At 45.1% G+C, this 18,267-nt stretch overlaps 1 protein-coding gene across 6 annotated transcripts in view; it reads left to right on the top strand.

The window, feature by feature from the left end:
• RHPN1 (rhophilin Rho GTPase binding protein 1) overlaps positions 1–10,633 on the top strand; it is a 51,110-nt gene extending 40,477 nt beyond the window's left edge. For 4 of the 6 annotated variants that reach the window (XM_072602841.1, XM_072602840.1, XM_072602844.1 and 1 more), the window contains 5 exons: positions 3,142–3,336; positions 4,549–4,625; positions 5,542–5,688; positions 8,023–8,181; positions 8,951–10,633. In XM_072602841.1, coding sequence (XP_072458942.1) covers positions 3,142–3,336; positions 4,549–4,625; positions 5,542–5,688; positions 8,023–8,181; positions 8,951–9,133 — 761 coding nt within the window. In that variant the 3' untranslated portion in view covers positions 9,134–10,633. The remainder of the gene's footprint in view (positions 1–3,141; positions 3,337–4,548; positions 4,626–5,541; positions 5,689–8,022; positions 8,182–8,950) is intronic. The other 2 variants (XM_072602843.1, XM_072602842.1) reach the window with 1 other exon arrangement.
• The last annotated feature ends 7,634 nt before the right edge of the window (positions 10,634–18,267 follow it).

The following is an 18,267-nucleotide window of genomic DNA, read 5'->3' as shown; positions in this document are numbered from 1 at the left end:
ATGCGGAGACCTTCTACAATGGATCTGGGCTTCTGCCTGCTTGGGGAGCCTTGGTCTGCTCCTGCCTCCACTGTTGCCTTCTGAGGGGGCCTGAGTATGGGGGCACCCCACTCCCCTCTCGACCCGCCAAAGAGACCCTCTCACCGACCCCTGTCACCTGTGGGTGGAGGGACCCGCGTGGCCGCTGGAGATCCTGTCCCTGAAGCCCACTTGGATCTTTTCCTCTCGGAGCCGCAGCCGCGGCAGGGCTGTACTCAGCTCCCAGTCCCAGCGCCCAGTCCACGGTGCAAAGGACCTTTTGCGAGAGGTTTGCAGGTCTCTCCAGAACAGAAATCTCCCTCGCTCCAATGTTCTGTGGCCTCTGGGTGCAGAATTCGCCGTGAGTTACTTCTTTGTAGATGTTCTATGGGTTGTGGGTTCGGAGCTATGTGTATGTGCGTCTTTCTACTCCGCCATCTTGGCTCCACCCCCCCTGAATTCATTATCTTTTCCCCAAACCATCTCCCCTTCAAAATTTCTCTATTACTGTTGAGAGCACCACCATCCTCCAAGGCCTACAGGCTTGAAACCTAGCTGTCATACTTCACTCTTCACTTTCTCTCATCCCCAATAACCAGTCAGTGGTCTAGACCTGTCAGTTTTATCTTTGTAATATCTCTTGTACATGCCCCATTCTCTCCTGGGACACTGCCACCACCCTGCTGGAGGCCCTCATCCCCTTACACCTGGATGGTTGCAAGAACCTGCTGACTGGTGTCTCTGCCCTAAGTCTCTCCCTACTCTAATCCATTCTCCATTCAGGTATCTTCCTAAAATGCATGTGTGCCCATCTCAATGGCTTCCCAGTGACTCCAGGATTCAATCTAAAATCCTTTATAAGCCTTCAAAGCCCTTCGTAAACTTGGCCCTTCCTACTTTTCCAGTATTCTTACACCTTAATCCCTTCCATATACTCTGCAGTCCAGTGACACTGGCCCCCTGGCTGGAGGCAGAGCCTCTAAAACACTCCATCTTCTGACCCCAGGTATTTTCTCCATCTGTGTTCCATGCCTATGACTCTCTCCCTCTTCATCTCTGTCTACTGGTTTCCCTGGCTGTCCTACCTTCTTCAAGTAGGCCCACTTAATACCAGTGTCTTCCCTCTATTGGTAATTTCCAATCTATCATTTTATATATATATGTATATATATATATATATACACAATATATATATATGTATATACTTCTATCTATCATCTGTCTATCTATCTGTCTATCTATATCTTGTTTGTACGTGGTCATTTTCAGGTTATTTCTTCCATTAGATTATAAGGTACTTTGAGAGCAGGACTGTCTTTTGTCTTTCATCCTATCCGCAGTGCTTAGCACAGTGACTGGTACAGAGTGAGCACTTCATAAATGCTGGTTGACTCACTGGCTGATGTACCTGCTTCTCTGGGTCTCAGACTATAAGAAATGAAGATTGGTTGAAGGAACTGTAAATGTTTAACCTGAAGAAAGAAAAACTTAAGGGAAACATGACAGCTGTGTTCTGGTATTTGAAGTTAGAATATTAGAAATTTTTGAGATTATACTAAATTATACTAAAACTCCTTCCTATGAGTTCAGCTAGTATCATATGTTTTTGTCCCTAGTGCCTAGCACAGTGCCTGACATGTGGTAGTAGTAGGTTAAGAAATGCTTGTTGATTGGATTGATTGAAGGCTGTTTGTAAGAGGGGTTAGATTTATTCTTCGTGGCCTTAGAAAATAACCCTGGGGAAGTTGGGAAAACTTGTCTCCACAGAAGGAATAACTTCTTAACTGTTTTGTTGTTCAGTTGTGTCTGACTCTTTGTGACCCCATTTCATATTTTCTTGGCAAAGATACAGGAGTAGTTTGCCATTTCCTTCTCAGCTCATTTTACAGATGAAGAAACTGAGGCAAATGGGGTTAAGTGACTTGCCCAGGGTGGCACAGCTAGTCTGTGTCTGAGGCCAGATTTGAACTCAGGGAGATGTGTCTTCCTGACTCTAGGCCTGGGGCTCTCTATACACTGTGAATAAGAGCTATCCAAATGCTGAATGGATTGTCTTAGGAGGTAACGAGTTTCCCCATCCCCAGAGATCTTCAAGAGAAAGCTGGGTGATCATTTGATGGGAATGTTTTAATAACAGGCTCCTGCTCAGGTGCAAGGTGGACAAGTCACTTCTAACTCTGATATTCTGTGATCTAGAAAATGAGGATGTTGGATTAGATCTCTTAGGTCTCCCAGCCCTGAGAATATATGGCATGAATGATGGGAAAAGCCCTAGACTTGGAATGGAGCGTCCTGGGTTTGAATCCCACCTTGAATACTTCACCTTTAAGAACCTCAGTTTCTTCAAGGGTAAGATGGGAGCATTCGTATCAAACCATTTACTTCAAAGGCAAGCACTTTGTGATCCTTAAAGCACTATAGAGATGGGAGCTATTATTGTCTCATCAGTCTCACAACAGCCTGATAAGCAGGGGCAGTTTCTTTTGGCATTATAATTATCCTGGCACGTACCTTGTCACCCTGTGAAAGAACAAATGAATGAGAATTTGTGAAGTGCTTATACAATAATAGTAATGCTGGCAGCTAGCATTTATATAGCACTTTGGGGTTAGCAATGTAATTTACAAATATCTCACTTTATCCTCACAATAACCTTGGGAAGGAGGTGCCCATTTTATCTCCATTTTACAGATGAGGAAACTGAGGAAGACAGTGGTGACATGACTTGCCCAGGGTCACACAGCTAGGAAGTGTCTGAGGCTGGATTAGAATTCAGGTCTTCCTGGCTCCAGCCAAGCCCAGTGCTTGATCCACTGAGCCACCTAGCTGCCTACTGTGTGCCAACAGTTGTGCAGAGTACTAGGGATACTAACTAGATTCTAAGTTCCATGAAGACAGAATTATGTCTAATTTGCATTTTCCATCTCTCTTAGTACTGAGCACAGAGCTCTGCAAACAATAGGTGCTTAATAAACATTTTGGAATTGATTTGGATTTAGGAGACTTGGGTTCTACTTTGCTAGCTCTGTGGCCTTGTGAGAGCCCCTTCCCCTCTCCAAACCTCAGTAGTCCTTTGATAACATGATGAGGTCAGGCATCTCTAACTCCTCTGAGTCTCTCCAGCAAAGGCACACCTGCGGAAGGCCATGATGAATCATGAGGAAGCCCTGCGTCTCCATGCTGTCTGCCGCATCCTTCGGAAGATGGACCTGCTGCAGGAAGTCGTGTCCCTGGCTCACAGGCGCTCCCTGGCCAAGTACTCAGAGATTGACCATGAGGATGACTTCTTTGAGACTGCTGAAGCCCCCGACGTCCACCGTGAGTGGGGGCCCTGGGAGTGGGGCTGTGTGTGTGTGTGTATGTGTGTGTGTGGTTACCTTGGAGGGTGAGGGAAAGGAGAGAATTCTACCTGAAGGCAGGGAGGGAGGGAGAGAGGGGGCCAGGCAGCGACCCCCTCCATCTCCTAAGCACTGTGGATCCTAGGACATAGATTTAGAGCTGAAAGGGACTAATCGACTTGTCAATAATTCATCTCTCTCATCTCCCTCATCCATTACAAAGAGGCAATCATATGCTCTGAAGTCAGAAGTCTTGGGTGCAGCTCCTTGTTCTGCTACCTCTTACCTCTATGACTGTGAACAAATAACTGCCTTTGTCTGGGCCTGTGTACAATGAGGAGCTTATACTTAGGTGATGCCTGATGTCCTTTCCCGGGCCAGATCTTGCATTTTTTACACAGCTCCCTTGATGCCTGGTCCTCACAGCTCAGAGGATGAGCAGAGGAGGAACAGTCCAGCAAGGGCAAAAAGCCGCTTGCTAGTATCACACGGGGAGTCAGTGGGCCAGATATCTTCATTCTCAGCCCGGGACTCCTTCTGCTCCTCACCCTCTTACCTTCTGTTCACACAGAGGCAAAAATAGCATCTGCAGAGTGTTCTCGCATGTCCCACGTTGACTCATTTACAACAGAAAATGTGATTTTTAGAACACAGGATATTATTCCATAGAATGTTAGATCCTAGAGGGACCTTAGAATGGAACCCTTTATAGATGGGGAAACTAAGGCAGGATTCTAGTTGGTCTGTGACTCCCCATTTAGGTGGTTAGTACCCAACCAAGATCTACCTCTTCTCTTTCTTAAAGTGGGGGATGGGACACTTTCTCCCCATTGGTTATGTGGCCTTTAACTAGAGAGGAGTAAGTCAGTGTGATACAGGGTCCAAGAGAAGTCAGGTTGTGGAGATACAGTGAGAATAGGTGATAGGCTAAAGAAAAGCTTCTTTGCTTGTTTTCTCTGGGGTGATGTTTCTTATCAGTGTGTTTCTTGGGGGAAAGACTGGTGGTTAAGTGGCAGGGGGAAGAATCTTGGGGGTGAGGCAAGAAGGGAGTGTTTAATCTGGGAAAGCTTCCTGTGGGAGGTAAAAAAGTGTTTCTCTTTATGTCATTTGGTGGGAGAATGATGGATTAGGCCGGTCCTGGCTTTTCTCTCTGGTCCTTGATTTGACCAATTTTTGATTTTTATATTTTTAGCCAAGACCCACCAGAAGCCAGAGATAAAGACACCCAACTTCTCCCAGGTGAAGGTCACAGACATCTTCCACCGCTTGGTGAGTTTTCAAGGACCTGCCTGAGTCTCTGATCAGGGAACGCACCTCCCTTCCTTCCTTAGTAATAATAACTAACTTTTATACACTGCTTATGAATATACCAGGCACTGTCTAAGCTCCTTACAAACACTGTCTCACTGAGCGCTCACAACAATCCTTGGAGGTAGGTGCTGTTATTACATTATTATTACATTTTACAGATGAAGAAATGAAATGACTTGCCCTGGGTAATGTAGTTAGGAAGTGTCGAGGCTGGATTTGAACTCAGGTCTTCCTGATTCCAGGTCCAGCTCTCACTCTAGTATATCACCTAGTCGACTCTCCTCATGGTTTTCTTGCTGCTGCTCCAGAAGACAGGTGGCTGAGGCCTTCTCCCTATTTCACATCCTGAGGGGATCAAAGGTGTCCAGGCACAGAACAAACCCGTGACTGAGTCTGGAACCCAAGACTCTCCCCCTACAGTCCACTTCCATCCTTTTCTCTCCGACAATGGGATTAAAACCCCCTCATTCAGGAGCCTTCAACATTCCTAAGCCCTTTCTCCTTCCATGTTCTTATTTCACCATTAACCCTGTGTCCCACTCAATATAAATGCCTCTGAAGAGATTAACCTTGTTTTATTTCATAAATTAAAAATAAAATAAATTTTTAAAAAAGAGATTAGCCAAATTAGAAACTGAAGCCCAGGAAAATGAAGGAGGCTACACAGCAACTCATAGCTTTTGGGTAAATGAGAAAATTGAGGTGCAGGAAGGGTGAGTAGCAATCTAAGCCAGGACCTCAAGACTCCAAGTATGTTGGGGTTGCTGTGTAACATGCTGCTGATTGCAAGGAATTTGACCCCAAGAAGGCATTAATAGGGGAATAGGAGAACAAGTGCGTGTGGCTGGCCCTTCAGGCTTCTGTCTCCCAATAGGGACCCCTGTCCGTGTTCTCTGCCAAGAACCAGTGGCAACTGAAGGGGCCCATACACCTGACTCGAGGTGAAGGCGGCTTTGGATTCACTCTCAGGGGAGATTCACCTGTTCTCATTGCAGCTGTCATCCCTGGGGGCCGGGCTGAGGTAAGTGAACCCCAGATTCCCAGGGATATGGCCCTGCCCTCAAATAGGAGATGAAATGGGGGAGGTGCCTCAATGCTGCCCAAGGAGCCCTTGAGGTTGGGGTGGGGGAGAATATCCTGCCCTCTGAGAGTTTCTGCATATGAGAGGGGACCCTTAGCTCTGCTCCCTGAGAGCCCTGATGGATGATGGGGAAGATACAGCTCCTGCCCTCAGGGACTTGGCAGGAACATAGATGCCAGTGATAACCTGTCCAGCTCAGCATCCCTTTATACATAGAGATGCTGGAATGTGCTGAGGGAGGCTTCCTGGAGGAGACCAATTTGGAGCCAGGTCTGTCAGAAGGAAAGGGGGGCAAGGACTTCCTGATTCCTTGGGCCCTGCCTGTGGTAAAGTCTGTCTGACCTACCTGCCTTCTACCTATTATATGCACCTCACAGTGTTCCTGTCTGGCTCCCCAGCCTAGAAGCTAAATTCTTGCCCATGTCCTGACTCCTCACCTCCCCCAAGTATGTTTGACTTTAGCCCTGGGATGGACGTGGCCCAGAGGAGGAGTCACAGAGTGACTTTTAAAAAGGGACTTTTTAGAAGGCCTTTAATCCAGTCTTCTCATTTTACAGATGAGAAAACTAAGGCCCATAGAAATGAGGTGGCTGGCTGGTGATAGCATGAGACAGCAGCAGGACTGGAAAGGCTGGTGTCCTTTCCAGGATGCCAGCCATTGTGAGGCAAAGTTGGCCCAGGTCCACGGGGTTCTCCTGCCTTGCAAGACCTGGCCCAGGTTCAGGAGCTCACTGTCTTGGTTGTGGTCCTAGCTGCTTCGTACTTCGTGCCTGGGCACTGGCTCTGCCACTCAGCCTGTCATGTGAGACCCCATAATTTGACTCACATTGTACCAGCATCATCTCCTCCTTCCCAACATGCACCTTCCCTTCCAGCCACAATGGGGCTTTTCCTGTCCACGAGAAAAATTAATTCCTAATCTTTGCTCAAGCCATTCCTGTTACTAAGAAGCCCCTCTTGGTTTTCTCTGTCCTTCAATGTTTATCTGGAGCCATGCTACCTCCAGAAAGTCTTGACTAACTCCTTAGTGCAATGATTTCTCCATCCTTCCAACTTCTGTAACCTTATGAGTATTTTTTTTACTTGAGTGGCTATTGTATGGATGAAAAGAAAGGAATGGGTGAAAGTCTTTTTATTTATTTTTTTTGTGTTGGTGGGGGACAATCAGAGTTAAGTGACTTGACCAAGGTCATACAGCTAATAAGTATCTGAGGCTGGATTTGAATTCAGGTCCTCCTCACTTCAGGGCTAGTGCTCTATCCACTGCACCCCCTAGCTGCCCCTAGAAACAAGTTCACAGACTTTTTTTTGGAGATAATCAGGGTTAAGTGACTTGCCCAAGGTCACACAGCTAGTAAACATCCCCGGCTGGATTGGAACTCAGATCCTCTTGCCTAGAGCTGGCACTCTATCCACTATGCCACTTAGCTTGTGTGTGCAGGCTTAGCTTGGATTTAACTGTTCAGGGGGAGGACCTTACAGCTAATGTAGAAATGTTTTGCATGACTTGATATGTATAATTGGTATTGTATTTTTTGCTTTCTTAATGGATAGATGGAAGTAGAGGGAGGGAGAGAATTTGGAACGGAAAATAGAATTCAGTTAATTTTTTTTTAAAAAGGGAAGGACCATTGTCATCATCCGGAAAGGTCTGATGGAAAGCTTGTTGGTTTGTTTTATCGCTCTGACATTTATTAGCAGCATGACCTTGGGCCAGTCGCTTCACTGTGTCCTCTGAGGGTATATCCTCATTTATAAAACAAGGATCAAAACATTTGTTCCTCCCTACCTTTTGGGGTTGTTGTGGAGGAAAGTGTTTTGTAAACCTTTAGCACTGTAGACATAGGAGTTATTCATGGTAGTTCATTTTACAGATTAGGAAACTGAAGCCTAGGGAGGGGATGTGACTTATTGAAGGTTGACATAGCAAGTCAGTGGGAGAGAACTAGAAGGAGTTCTCAAGTCTCTTGAGTTCCAGGCCAGGGCTTTTTCTGCCACACCACAGGGAGCCTGAAGGCCAAAGGATCTGGCCAAAGTCACTGCCTAGGCAGCAAAGCCGTGGCCACACCCCATGTTTGAATCTGCTGTTCATAAATAGACATGGCATGGCCTAGCTCCACATAGGCTGGTGCTTTGTCTGATCCTGGGAAGCAATATTGCCCATTTGCAGAGAGCTCATCACAAATTGGCTGCGTTAGGGCCAGAGGAAGCCAGCTGCATCAGGTCAGAGGTTACTTTCCCTAGTGGCTCACTCTCTACATACCCTCTCTGCAGGCAGCTGGACTGAAGGAGGGTGATTACATTGTCTCTGTGAATGGGGAACCCTGCAAGTGGGGGAAGCACTCGGAGGTGGTGGCCCTGCTAACAGGTGTGGGAGAGGAAGGTGTGGACATCGAGGTGGTCACACCCCAGCGAGAGGAGCCGCTCATCCTGGTAACCCTGAGTCCCAGGATGGGATGGGAGATTGTGGGGGAGGGCCAAGAGGTCAGGGAGCTTTCCTCTATGAAGAGTTTTCTAGAGGAAGAGGAGGTCTGACCGGTGATACCTTATAGAAGTGAGAGTTAGACAGAGCCTAGAGGCAGGAAATTGAGTCCTAGAGAGAAGAAGGGGTGCTTTCTTTAATTACAGAATCGCAGGGCCTCAAGACAAGGTATACCTGAACAGGATTCACTGTACTCCATCCCCATAGGTGGCAGCATCCAACCTTTGTCTGGAGACCTCCTTTGCTGGGGAACTCACTGCTCTCCAAAGTAATCCGTTCTAGTTTAGAATAAGCTCTAATTGTTAGGAAGTTGTCAGACTAAATCAAACCAAAAGCTGTCTCTGTGATTTTCACCCATTGCTCCTGGTTTTGGCTCCTTCAGCTGAGAAGAATCTTTAGAAAAGAAAAAGTTCATTAACTTTTTAATCTATTGTTTGACATTTTCTAATGGTTCTGGGTAATTTTTTTGGTTTAAGGATCATCTGTTGGTTTTAGATGACCCACTATATATGGGTGTCATTTACTGCTTGGGATTTTTTTTTTAATCGACTCCTTTAAAATATTATCTTTGCCAGGTCCTTGTTTCTGCATTTAAGATTTGAGAAGTGATCTGGGGATGATAGTTAGGAGGGGTTGGGGGATAGGAGGAGGAAGAGGTGAGTCACTGGAGAAAGGTGTATGGGGATGACTGTCTTACTCCCATTCTCTGTCTATGACCAGGTGGATAAGAAGGCAACCACCTTGTCCTCAGCTGGGGTCTTGCGCAGTGACAAGGAAAATGGCGGGCAGGTCACACTGCCCGGGTCTTTCCTTGGCTGGAACAAGAAGGCTAAGCGGGGCCAGGGCCTGAAGCGGCTCCAACCTTTCTCCCCATCGGCAGACAACACACCAGCTTCCCGCTGAGGCACCTGCCTTGGAACATCTTCCTTGGCCCTCCCTAAAGGGCTGGTGAATGGGGCCAGAAGCACCCCTTGCCCCGGCTTGGGAACCTCTAAGAGGCAGCTGGCTTTCCAGTAGTGATGGGAAAGGGCCTGAGGATTTATTTCCCTTTTGGTTCAGGCAGGCCCTGCAGAAACTCAGGGCTGTCGGTGGATAGCCCAGGCATCTTTCCTACCCATTTCCCCCTACCCACAGGTGTTGGGAAGGGGAGGAATTCCCAGGATCTCTTCCTCTAAACCTTGTAAACTTTAAAGCACTAGAGAAACGAGCCCTGTTCTTCTTGTTCTCTTGAGACTTGGTGATATAGTAGAGCTAACAGTTGCACTTGTAGCCAGCAGAACCAGATTCAGATCCTGTCTGTGCCACTTGCTAGCTGTGTTACCTTGAGTAAATCACTTCCCCTGCTCAAGCCTCAGTTTCCTTAAGTGCTGCAGAAATAGAAAGGGCTGATCCCATTGGACCAGATTGGTGAGAGCTCATATTTCTATAGCATATTAAAATGTACAAAGCACTTTCCCGAGAAGGGAGTCCTAGGTTTATTATCTATTTTACAAAGAAACAAAACTGGGGCCAAGAGACAAGAGAGAAGTTACTTGCTCAGGGTCATCCAACTGGTTACAAAAATGAGTCTTCTGATTCCAAGTGCAGGGTCTGTGTTCCTGCCCTGAGATGCCCATCTCTGGGATGAGACAGGCTGTCTGTGGGGGCTTCTGCCTCAAAGCTACCATCCTCCTCAGGAGGAAGGGTATTCCTCCTCCTCCTCCTCCTCCCAGAGGTTCAGCCTCACAAACCCTGAGCAGGATAAGATGCAGCCCCTGAGACAGGTCTTTGCCAGGTCCCATGTGGGGCCCTCATCCTACTGGGTTTTAATTGAAGGCCCAAGGGAGGCAGCTTGGTGAACCTGGAGTCCCATCCTGTCATTTGGCAGGAGAAGAGACAGAACCAGGACAGGGACCCAACTTGCCGAGGGTGATATGGTGAGTTAGAGACTGATGTAGAACTGAGACCCAGGTCTCCTGACACCAGGCCTGGTGCTGTGCACACTGGTTATATTAACAGAGAATTGTGCTCAGTAAACATCTGCAGGGGGGGTGTTGGGGAAAGGAGGGACAGTGGAATGGGCCCTGACCCTGGAGGAGCCAACTCTCTTGGCCTCAGTTTCCCCTCTGTCAAATGAGGAAGTTGGAATTCTTCATCTCTAAGGGCCCAAGGAGTCTTGAGTTCCCTTCTCCCCTGAATCCGTACTCTGCCCTATCCTTGAAGACTTAACTCAGGTGTCCCCTCCAGGAAGCCCTCCATGATCATCCCATCTGAAGTGATCTCTCCCTCTGGATTTCAGAGTCCTTGGCCTGGTCTCCATCACACTGTCATTGTATCATACTTATTTCTGTAGAAGCAGACTGAACTCCTGGAAGGCAGAGACGTGGATAGTAGGCACTTAATAAATGTTTGAGTCAAATGGAATTTGTCTGTGTGCCTGTGGGGGTGGACAGGATCCTGCTTATTAAACTCCAATAGGAGGGGGCCTGGTTAGACTGAGAAGAGAGAAAAGACATGACACATCATCAGCTTGGAGACAGGGATAAATTAGGGTGGAGGGAGGCAGGGGAGGGGTCCTCGTCCCTGGGCCCATCTGAGAGTGGGGGTTCAGGACATTCCTCTTCCCCAGGGATATGCACATCTCAAAGCACCTTTCTAAGTTTATTTAACAGGGATAGTATAGAAGAGATTCCATTTCTGGTATGGTTTGGAGTAGATGGCCTCTGAGGTGCCTTCCACTAGTGTCTTCAGATTCTGTGATTCTCAGCAGACAGGGTATCAGCTCCTGTCTCTGAATGGCAGGAGGAGTGTAGCCATTTTCAGATTAACTACTTGGTCCCAGGGCAACAGAACCGGAGAGTACATTTCTGAGTTAGGGGACAGATGGAGCAGGGAGCTCTGAGAAAAATCTCCTCCCCCACCTCTGCCTCCTACTTCCCTCCCAAGCCCTAAGTCTGAATTTTCCTACCTTTCTTCCATCCCCAGTAGACTCTGGGTTGTCATGGGCAGGAACAGTCCTTCTATTTTAAATAGGGATTGTCCAGAGCTTAGAAAAATCTTCTGAAATCTTAGAATAAGAGAAAATAGAACTAAAACTTAAGATCCTGATTCTCTCAGGTAATACATAATGCCCTTTAATACAGCATATTAAAGAGTTCTCAAAGGAGGAATTGAAAACTATTAAGTTTATGAGAGATTAATCCAAATCACTTATCGTTAGGAGATACAAATTAAAACAACTTTGAGGTTGCAATTTACATGCTGTAAATTGGCAAAGATGACAAAAGGTGAGAATGTTCATGTTGGAGTGGTTGTGGAAAGATAGGCACACTTGATAGGGTTGTGAACTTGACATACCATTCTGAACAGCAATTTGAATTATGCTAAGAAAGCAACTAACATGTCTATATTTTTTGACCCAGAGATCCCACCACTAGGCATATACCTCAAGGAAGTCAATATTGTTTTTTAAAAGTCCTATATTCATCAAAGTATTTATAGCAGCCCATTTTGTAATGGTAAAGAAGTAGAGGCAAAGCAGAGAGTCACAAATTGTGGAAAAGCTAGATAAATTATAATAGGTAAATGTAGTGGAATATAACAGCTCTAAAAAATGATGGCTGTGATTACCTCAGAGAAGCATCCAAAGACTTATTTGAACTGATGCAAGATGAAGCAAACAGAACCTGGAAAAAAATGTGAAATGATTAAGACAGTGCTTGTGGAAACAACACCAAAGCAAACAAATCATAATGACCAAGCTTGGCCCCAATGAAGGTAAAAGAGATTGAACCTTCACCCCTTCTTTGCAGAAATGAGGGGGTATGGGAATGGAAAACTGCATATGATGGTGGACTTGGTTTGTGTGTTGGTAAGTGAACATTTTTTCCTCTCTATTTGTATGGATCCCATGCTCTCTGGGAAGGGAGGGAGAGATGTATGGGAACATATTGGTGAGATAAAAGCTATTAATAAAAATTATTTTAAAATACTTATGGCATGTTAAATTTAGAAAGAATCTTCCTCAAAAACAATTTTGAGTAGAGCAAGTATTTTCATCCCTATTTAACAGTTAAGTAGGCTAAAGCTCAGTGAGGTCAGGATGTGTCCTAGGTCTCATAGCAGTAGATGACTTAGGCAACCACATTCAATTAGATTAAATATTTACTGTACTTCTACTTTGTATATTGTGCTTTGCTATAGAAATATGAAGATTAAATAATCTCTTTCCTTAGGAAGTTTACAAATGAAAAGATGAGTTCTTACAAAGTTTCCCCCCCAACCATGGATCGGGAGTGGAAGGGAGGAAGAAAAATCGCTTTTTCAATGAAAAAATACAGTTTAATATTTTAAATCAGTTTTTGTTTATTGAAAAATACACTAATATTTTCCAAATCAATTTTTGCTCATTAAAAAAATGCAATTTAATTTTTCAAAAATAATAGGTGGGAAAAGTAATTCTAATTGGTTTTACCGATGAAGAAACTGAGTCCTAGACAAGGAAAGTCATTTGCCTGAGATCACATGGTAGACCATAACACTGTGGCATTTTCCTTTCACTGAGAAACAAAGAGAAAAACAGGGTGAAGCTCAAACCAGTATCATCATGGAGTCCCACTCATGCCCAGGGCTGAAAGCAGTCCCACTGAGGGAATGGGGTTTGCTTAGAAAGGAAAGCAAAGGAAGGGAACCTGTGTGGTTGGGGCTCTCAGAGAAGACCGGAAGGTGGAGCCAGAGCCCTTGGCCAGGGCAGAGGAAGGACCAGGCCTCCACCCCAGCCCTGTGTTGGCCTTCTGCATGCCCTTTGAACCATAGGCCATACCCTTTGAACCTTTTGCAAGTACAACGGGAAGTTATGAAACTTCTCTCTTTCATACTGAGAGATGAGGAGGGCCAGGTGGTGGGCTCTGTCCTGAAAATGTGTGTGTCCAAAGGGTGGCGTCACTCTACAGTTATAATGCAAGTGACAATAGCCTCCATATAGCGCTTTAAGGTTGTTTTTAAAAAGTTATTTTTCATTTGTGGAATAAGACAAGCATTTCCATAACACAGTACAATTAAAAAACATAATTACACACAAAACTGCAAATCTGCTGTGCATAACTTGTTTATTCCTTTTAAACAGACAACAAAGTTACCATGTGAATTTCTTTTCTCTTTCCTCCCCACCCTTGCTTTACAAATATGATTTCATTTTATCCTGACAAAAATCACCTGGGAGGTGGGCACTATTATTTGAGGTTAGGTGACTCTTCCAGGGTCACACAGCTAGGAAGTATGTGAGGCAGCATCTGCTCACCAAGAGACACCACCTGCAACTAGGACAGCGTAGTAGTGACTGGCCACAGTGGAGGGGTCACTGGAAGAACCCTATCCACAGCCAGGAGAACACCAGAGTTGCCTGAAGGAAAGGCTCTCACTGACCTTGGATGGAAGCAGCAGGCATTGGGTGCCACAAGTTCCCGAGTTTTCAGGCCATCTTCTCTCCTTAAGCTGCCATGAATTTTTTTCTGCCTCTGGCGACCCAGGTATTTGTTGGCTAGGTTCATTCAGGACAAGGAGAGAGAGACACAGCTGAAGGAGCTGCTTTTCTCACTAAAAGGCTTCAAGGGGATTATATACAATCCTTAACGTCAGATCTGAACGTGCAGAATTCCCCTACTTCTTCTACCCCGTCCTCCCCCAAAAAACTCAACTGGTTTGGTCTCTCCTGAGGAATAATAGCTAGCATAGGCTTTAAATATGCAGAGGACTTCGCCTAATGTAATCTCATTTACTCCTCACAATATCACTGGAAAGTAGATGCTATATTGTTATCCCCATTTTACAGGTGGGGAAACTGAGGCAGAGAAAGGTTATGTGATTTGCCCAGGGTCACACAGCTAGTGTCTGATAGAGTGTCTTCCTGACTCCAAGTTTAGCACTCTTATTATCTGCCCCACTTAAGCACCCAGTCCTTGCTCCCATAGCCATTCTCATGGTCCTTCTCTCCATCCCAGGGACTGACTTTCATTCTGACTCTGAGTCTGCATAGTGCTGGGAAAGAGATGGGCCTTTGGAGAAAGAAGGGAAATAACCTCAACTAATTAGTCAGTTACTACGTCATTTCTGTTTTCAAATACCCAATGGTTTGCCGGCAGGTTTAGCTCCTCGATCACACAGATCCAGACAAACAATCTAGGACAAGGGAAATACATTTACTTGTTAAAAGGTCCTGGGAATACTGGAGATGAGCAACCCTTCCCTTCTACCTGCTAAAATTCTTTGATTTCCTTTCCACTTGGGTTGTTAGGGGAACAAGTCCTCCCACACTATTACTAGTGAACTACTGTCTAAATAAAGATACAAACCACATTGGGAGAAACAGAGACAGAGAGAAGGAACCACCTCTTTGCTCTATGGAGGTAAGCAATGACTTAGATTTGGTATTAGGGAAAGGCAGTTGGGTGTTGCAGACCCAGGGTGTTTGGTTTGAATGTTGGCTCTGCTGCTTAGCTATGACTTTCAGCAAGAAACTTCCTGTCTGTGGACTTCAGTTTTTTACTTGATAAAATGGAGAGGTGGATTGGTTGATCTCAAAAAAGGTCTTATACAGAGCATTTAAAAAAAAATTTTTTTGATACACAAAAACCCACCTTTTCTCCCTCTCTCCACTCCCCTTCCCCATTGAAAAAGGAAGAAAAACAGTACCCTTGCAACAAATATACATGGTCAAATAAATAATTCCTACATTGGCCATGTATATCCCCCCCAAAAAACGTCACCATTTCTACCCCGGGTCCATTAGTTCCCTATCTGAACATGGATGGTGTGTTTCATTATGAGTCCTATGGAATCATAGTTGGTTATTGTGTTAATCAGACTTTGTCTTTATAATATTGTATACATTGTTGTCCTGGTTCTGCTTATCATCTTCTGCATCAGGTCTTACAAGTCTTCCCAGGTTTCTCTAAAACTATCCCTTTCTTCATTTCTCATGGCACAGTACTATTCCATCACATTCACATACCATAATCTGTCTCATCCAGTTCTTAAATTCTGTCTGTATGTCCTGACATGCATGAGGAGTTTATTTCACCTTTCTCTAAGACTTGTCAACTTATCAGTTGCCGAGTCTTCTTAAAGCTTGGTGAAGAGAATTTCTTCACAGAAAGTTTCCTACACCAGTGAAAGCGCAGATTCTATACCTCCCCCCAAGTGGAGATAGTAATCTCTTCAGTACCTTCCCCACAGGGTCATCACAAGGTTCAAATGACAAAAGGTTTTTTTGTTTTTTGCAAACCTTAAATCACTCTAGAAATACAAGCTCATTACTTTCTTACATTCTATGTTCTCAGGTTGAGGCAGCATGGTCCAGTACATGGAATGCTGCTGATTGGAGTCAGAAGTCCAAGATTTGAATACTACCTTTGTCATTGGCCACTTGTGTGCCCTTGGACATATTGCTTCACCTCTCTGGGACTCAGTTTCTCCACCTGTAAAATGGGTCTCTTCAGGCCTTCATCACCTCTCCCCTGGACAATTGCAGTAGCCTTCTGGTTGGTCTCCCTGCCTTATCTTACTCCTTTCCCATCCATCCTCTGCTGCCAAGGTGATTCTTCTAAAGTGCAGCTTGGATCATGTTGCCCTCCTTCACTCAATAAACTTCAATGGTTTCTTGTTACCTCCAGGATCAAATACAAATAACTAACTCTATTTGTCCTTTAAAGTCATTCACAAACTGGCCTCTTCTTTTGTAGCATGTGCAGATCTCCCTAAACGGAGATGCCCATGAGGGAGATGCCAAATGTTTAGATGTTTATTTTGGCTCTACTTCTGAAGTGAATATTCCTTTGTGAAAAGCCAACCTTAGAAGGATTAAAAGGAATTGAAATGCTTGGATTTCTAAAACTAGGGGGGAAAACAATCTGTACAGTCTTGAGCCAATGGCTGAGACAAGAAATCACCCCTCAGGTTTATAAAGTGGGAACCTTGAGAGCAGACGTACGCTGGTAAATGTCTAACAACCAGCTCTCAGGAAAAGAAATGTCTTCACAATACACTTTTCACATTTAACCTTCATTATTAATCTGCATTTTCTCTACCACTTTCCTAAATCTAGACAATCAGGAGGGGTTAGAGGAAGGGAGAGGATTTGGAACTGAATAACAGCTAGATAATAATAACTAAAGCAAAAATGTTTTAAAGGTATTTGAATGACCAAAAAAATCTGCATAATCAATAAAACAATAAATAAATCTCTGATTTGTAGTATCTGCAGGTTTCTGAGTGTAAATGTTTGCAATGAAATTTAACAATCAGCTTTCTAAAGCCTGATTGAGCCAGCTCTAGTATCCCACTTGCCTGAGGAGAGCACATCTACAGCAATAAGGACCAGAGAATCACTGTTACATGACCTTGCCAGTCTTCTTACCGTTGGACTAAGGACTTCCCAGTCCAGTGATGCTGGCTTTCTGGCTGTTACTGGATGTTGACAATCCATCTTTAGACCCTATACCTTTTTACTGGCTATCTCTTATGTATGGAATGAATGCTCTCCCTTCTCACCTCCTTTTTCCTGGCCTCCCCAGTTTCCTTAAAGATTTAGCTCAAATTCTACCTTCTGCAAGAGACCTCTCCTCAATTCTGGCCCAAATGCTGAGATCACCTTCCATTTTCATTGTATATATTTTACATTTATTTGCTTCTGTCTCCCCTATTAGACTGTGAGTTCCTTGAAGGCAGGATCTATATTCTCAGTCTTCTTTATATCCCCAGCATTTAGGGTTAGCAGAATGGCTGGAATATGATAAGCAGCTTCTTGACTGGCTGACTAGATTAGATAAGCTTTCTGGTTCTAAACTCAAAGTCCTTTTAAGCTCTCACATTCTACTTCCCATGGAAACGTGAGGCTCTAAATTCAAAGAGGGAGGGATGCTGGACTTTCCTGAGTTAGGGGGCCTAGTGTGCAACCCCCGTCACCCCACCCCTCCCATCTGTGGTATAGCTGAGTAGAGCATGGATAGATGGGACCCAGGGAGAGGCAGAAGGAGCTTAAGAAGTCATCCCTGCTGAAGGGCGGGACAGAAGACGGAGAACCAAGATCTCATCCTAGAGTTGTGGGGGGCAGGGGCAGAGGGACATCAATCTATTTCAGGGTGATTTGGAGGCAGCTCCTGCTGTTCCCCCTGTGGCCACCAGAGGGGGGCAGTTGCACGTCCAAGTAGCAGGAGAGATGACCAGCTGGAGCAGTGTAGGACCTAGCTGGACTTTGGGCAGTGGGGACAGGATGACCTGAGGTTACAGGGACTTCTGTCAATCTCTGTTTCAGGACCCCTATCCTTGTCCCCATTTCTCCCTGTAAAGACATACAGCTTGCGTGTCTATATTTATTTATTTTCCTGGTTCATTCTATTTCTCCCCATTCTCTGTCCCTGTCTCTCCCTCTCCTCTGTTTCTCCTGTTTCTCCCAGGCACACCCTGTTTCTTTTCCTCTGCCTTCTTTAGTCCTTGCTCATCTCTTTCTAATTCTTTTTCTCTGCCTCTGTCCTTTCCTGTTTCTCTTTGTCTCTCCCTATTTCTCTTTTTCCAGATCTCTCTTAATCTCTGACTCTCTGTCAGTCTGTCTCCTTCCCTCTTAGTCTCCCTATGTCTCCTGGTCTCTTGTTCTATTTGTGACTCTCTCCCTCCAGCCTTCTCTCTTGGGTTTAGTATTCTATCTTCCTAGGTCTCTGTCTCTCCAAATCTCTTTCCGCCTTTTCCCCATTTCTTCAACTCTTTTTCTTTTTCTCTCTTTTTCTTTGGGTCTCCATATGCTTCTCACAGGTCATAAGAGTTAGAAAAGGAGTCTTGGAGATTCCCTTTTATTTTGCTGATCCAACCCCTTCATTTTGTTGGTCAGTTTGAAAGTGTAAGTGACTCATTCACAGACGCACAATAAGGAGAATCAGCATCACCTAGTGTCTCCATCTTTTTCTTCTCGTCTTCCTCCTGATACAATGGGGGGAAAAACAGTTGATGAGGATTCAGGAGACTTGACATCAAGCCTGGACTCTGCCACCAACTCACTAAACTAAGAA

Source organism: Notamacropus eugenii, chromosome 4 (assembly GCF_028372415.1).
Source record: "Notamacropus eugenii isolate mMacEug1 chromosome 4, mMacEug1.pri_v2, whole genome shotgun sequence".
In the NCBI taxonomy this organism is placed as follows: Eukaryota; Metazoa; Chordata; class Mammalia; order Diprotodontia; family Macropodidae; genus Notamacropus; species Notamacropus eugenii.
The sequence above is the reverse complement of the archived record's forward strand: the minus strand, read 5'-3'. Positions and strand labels throughout refer to the sequence as shown.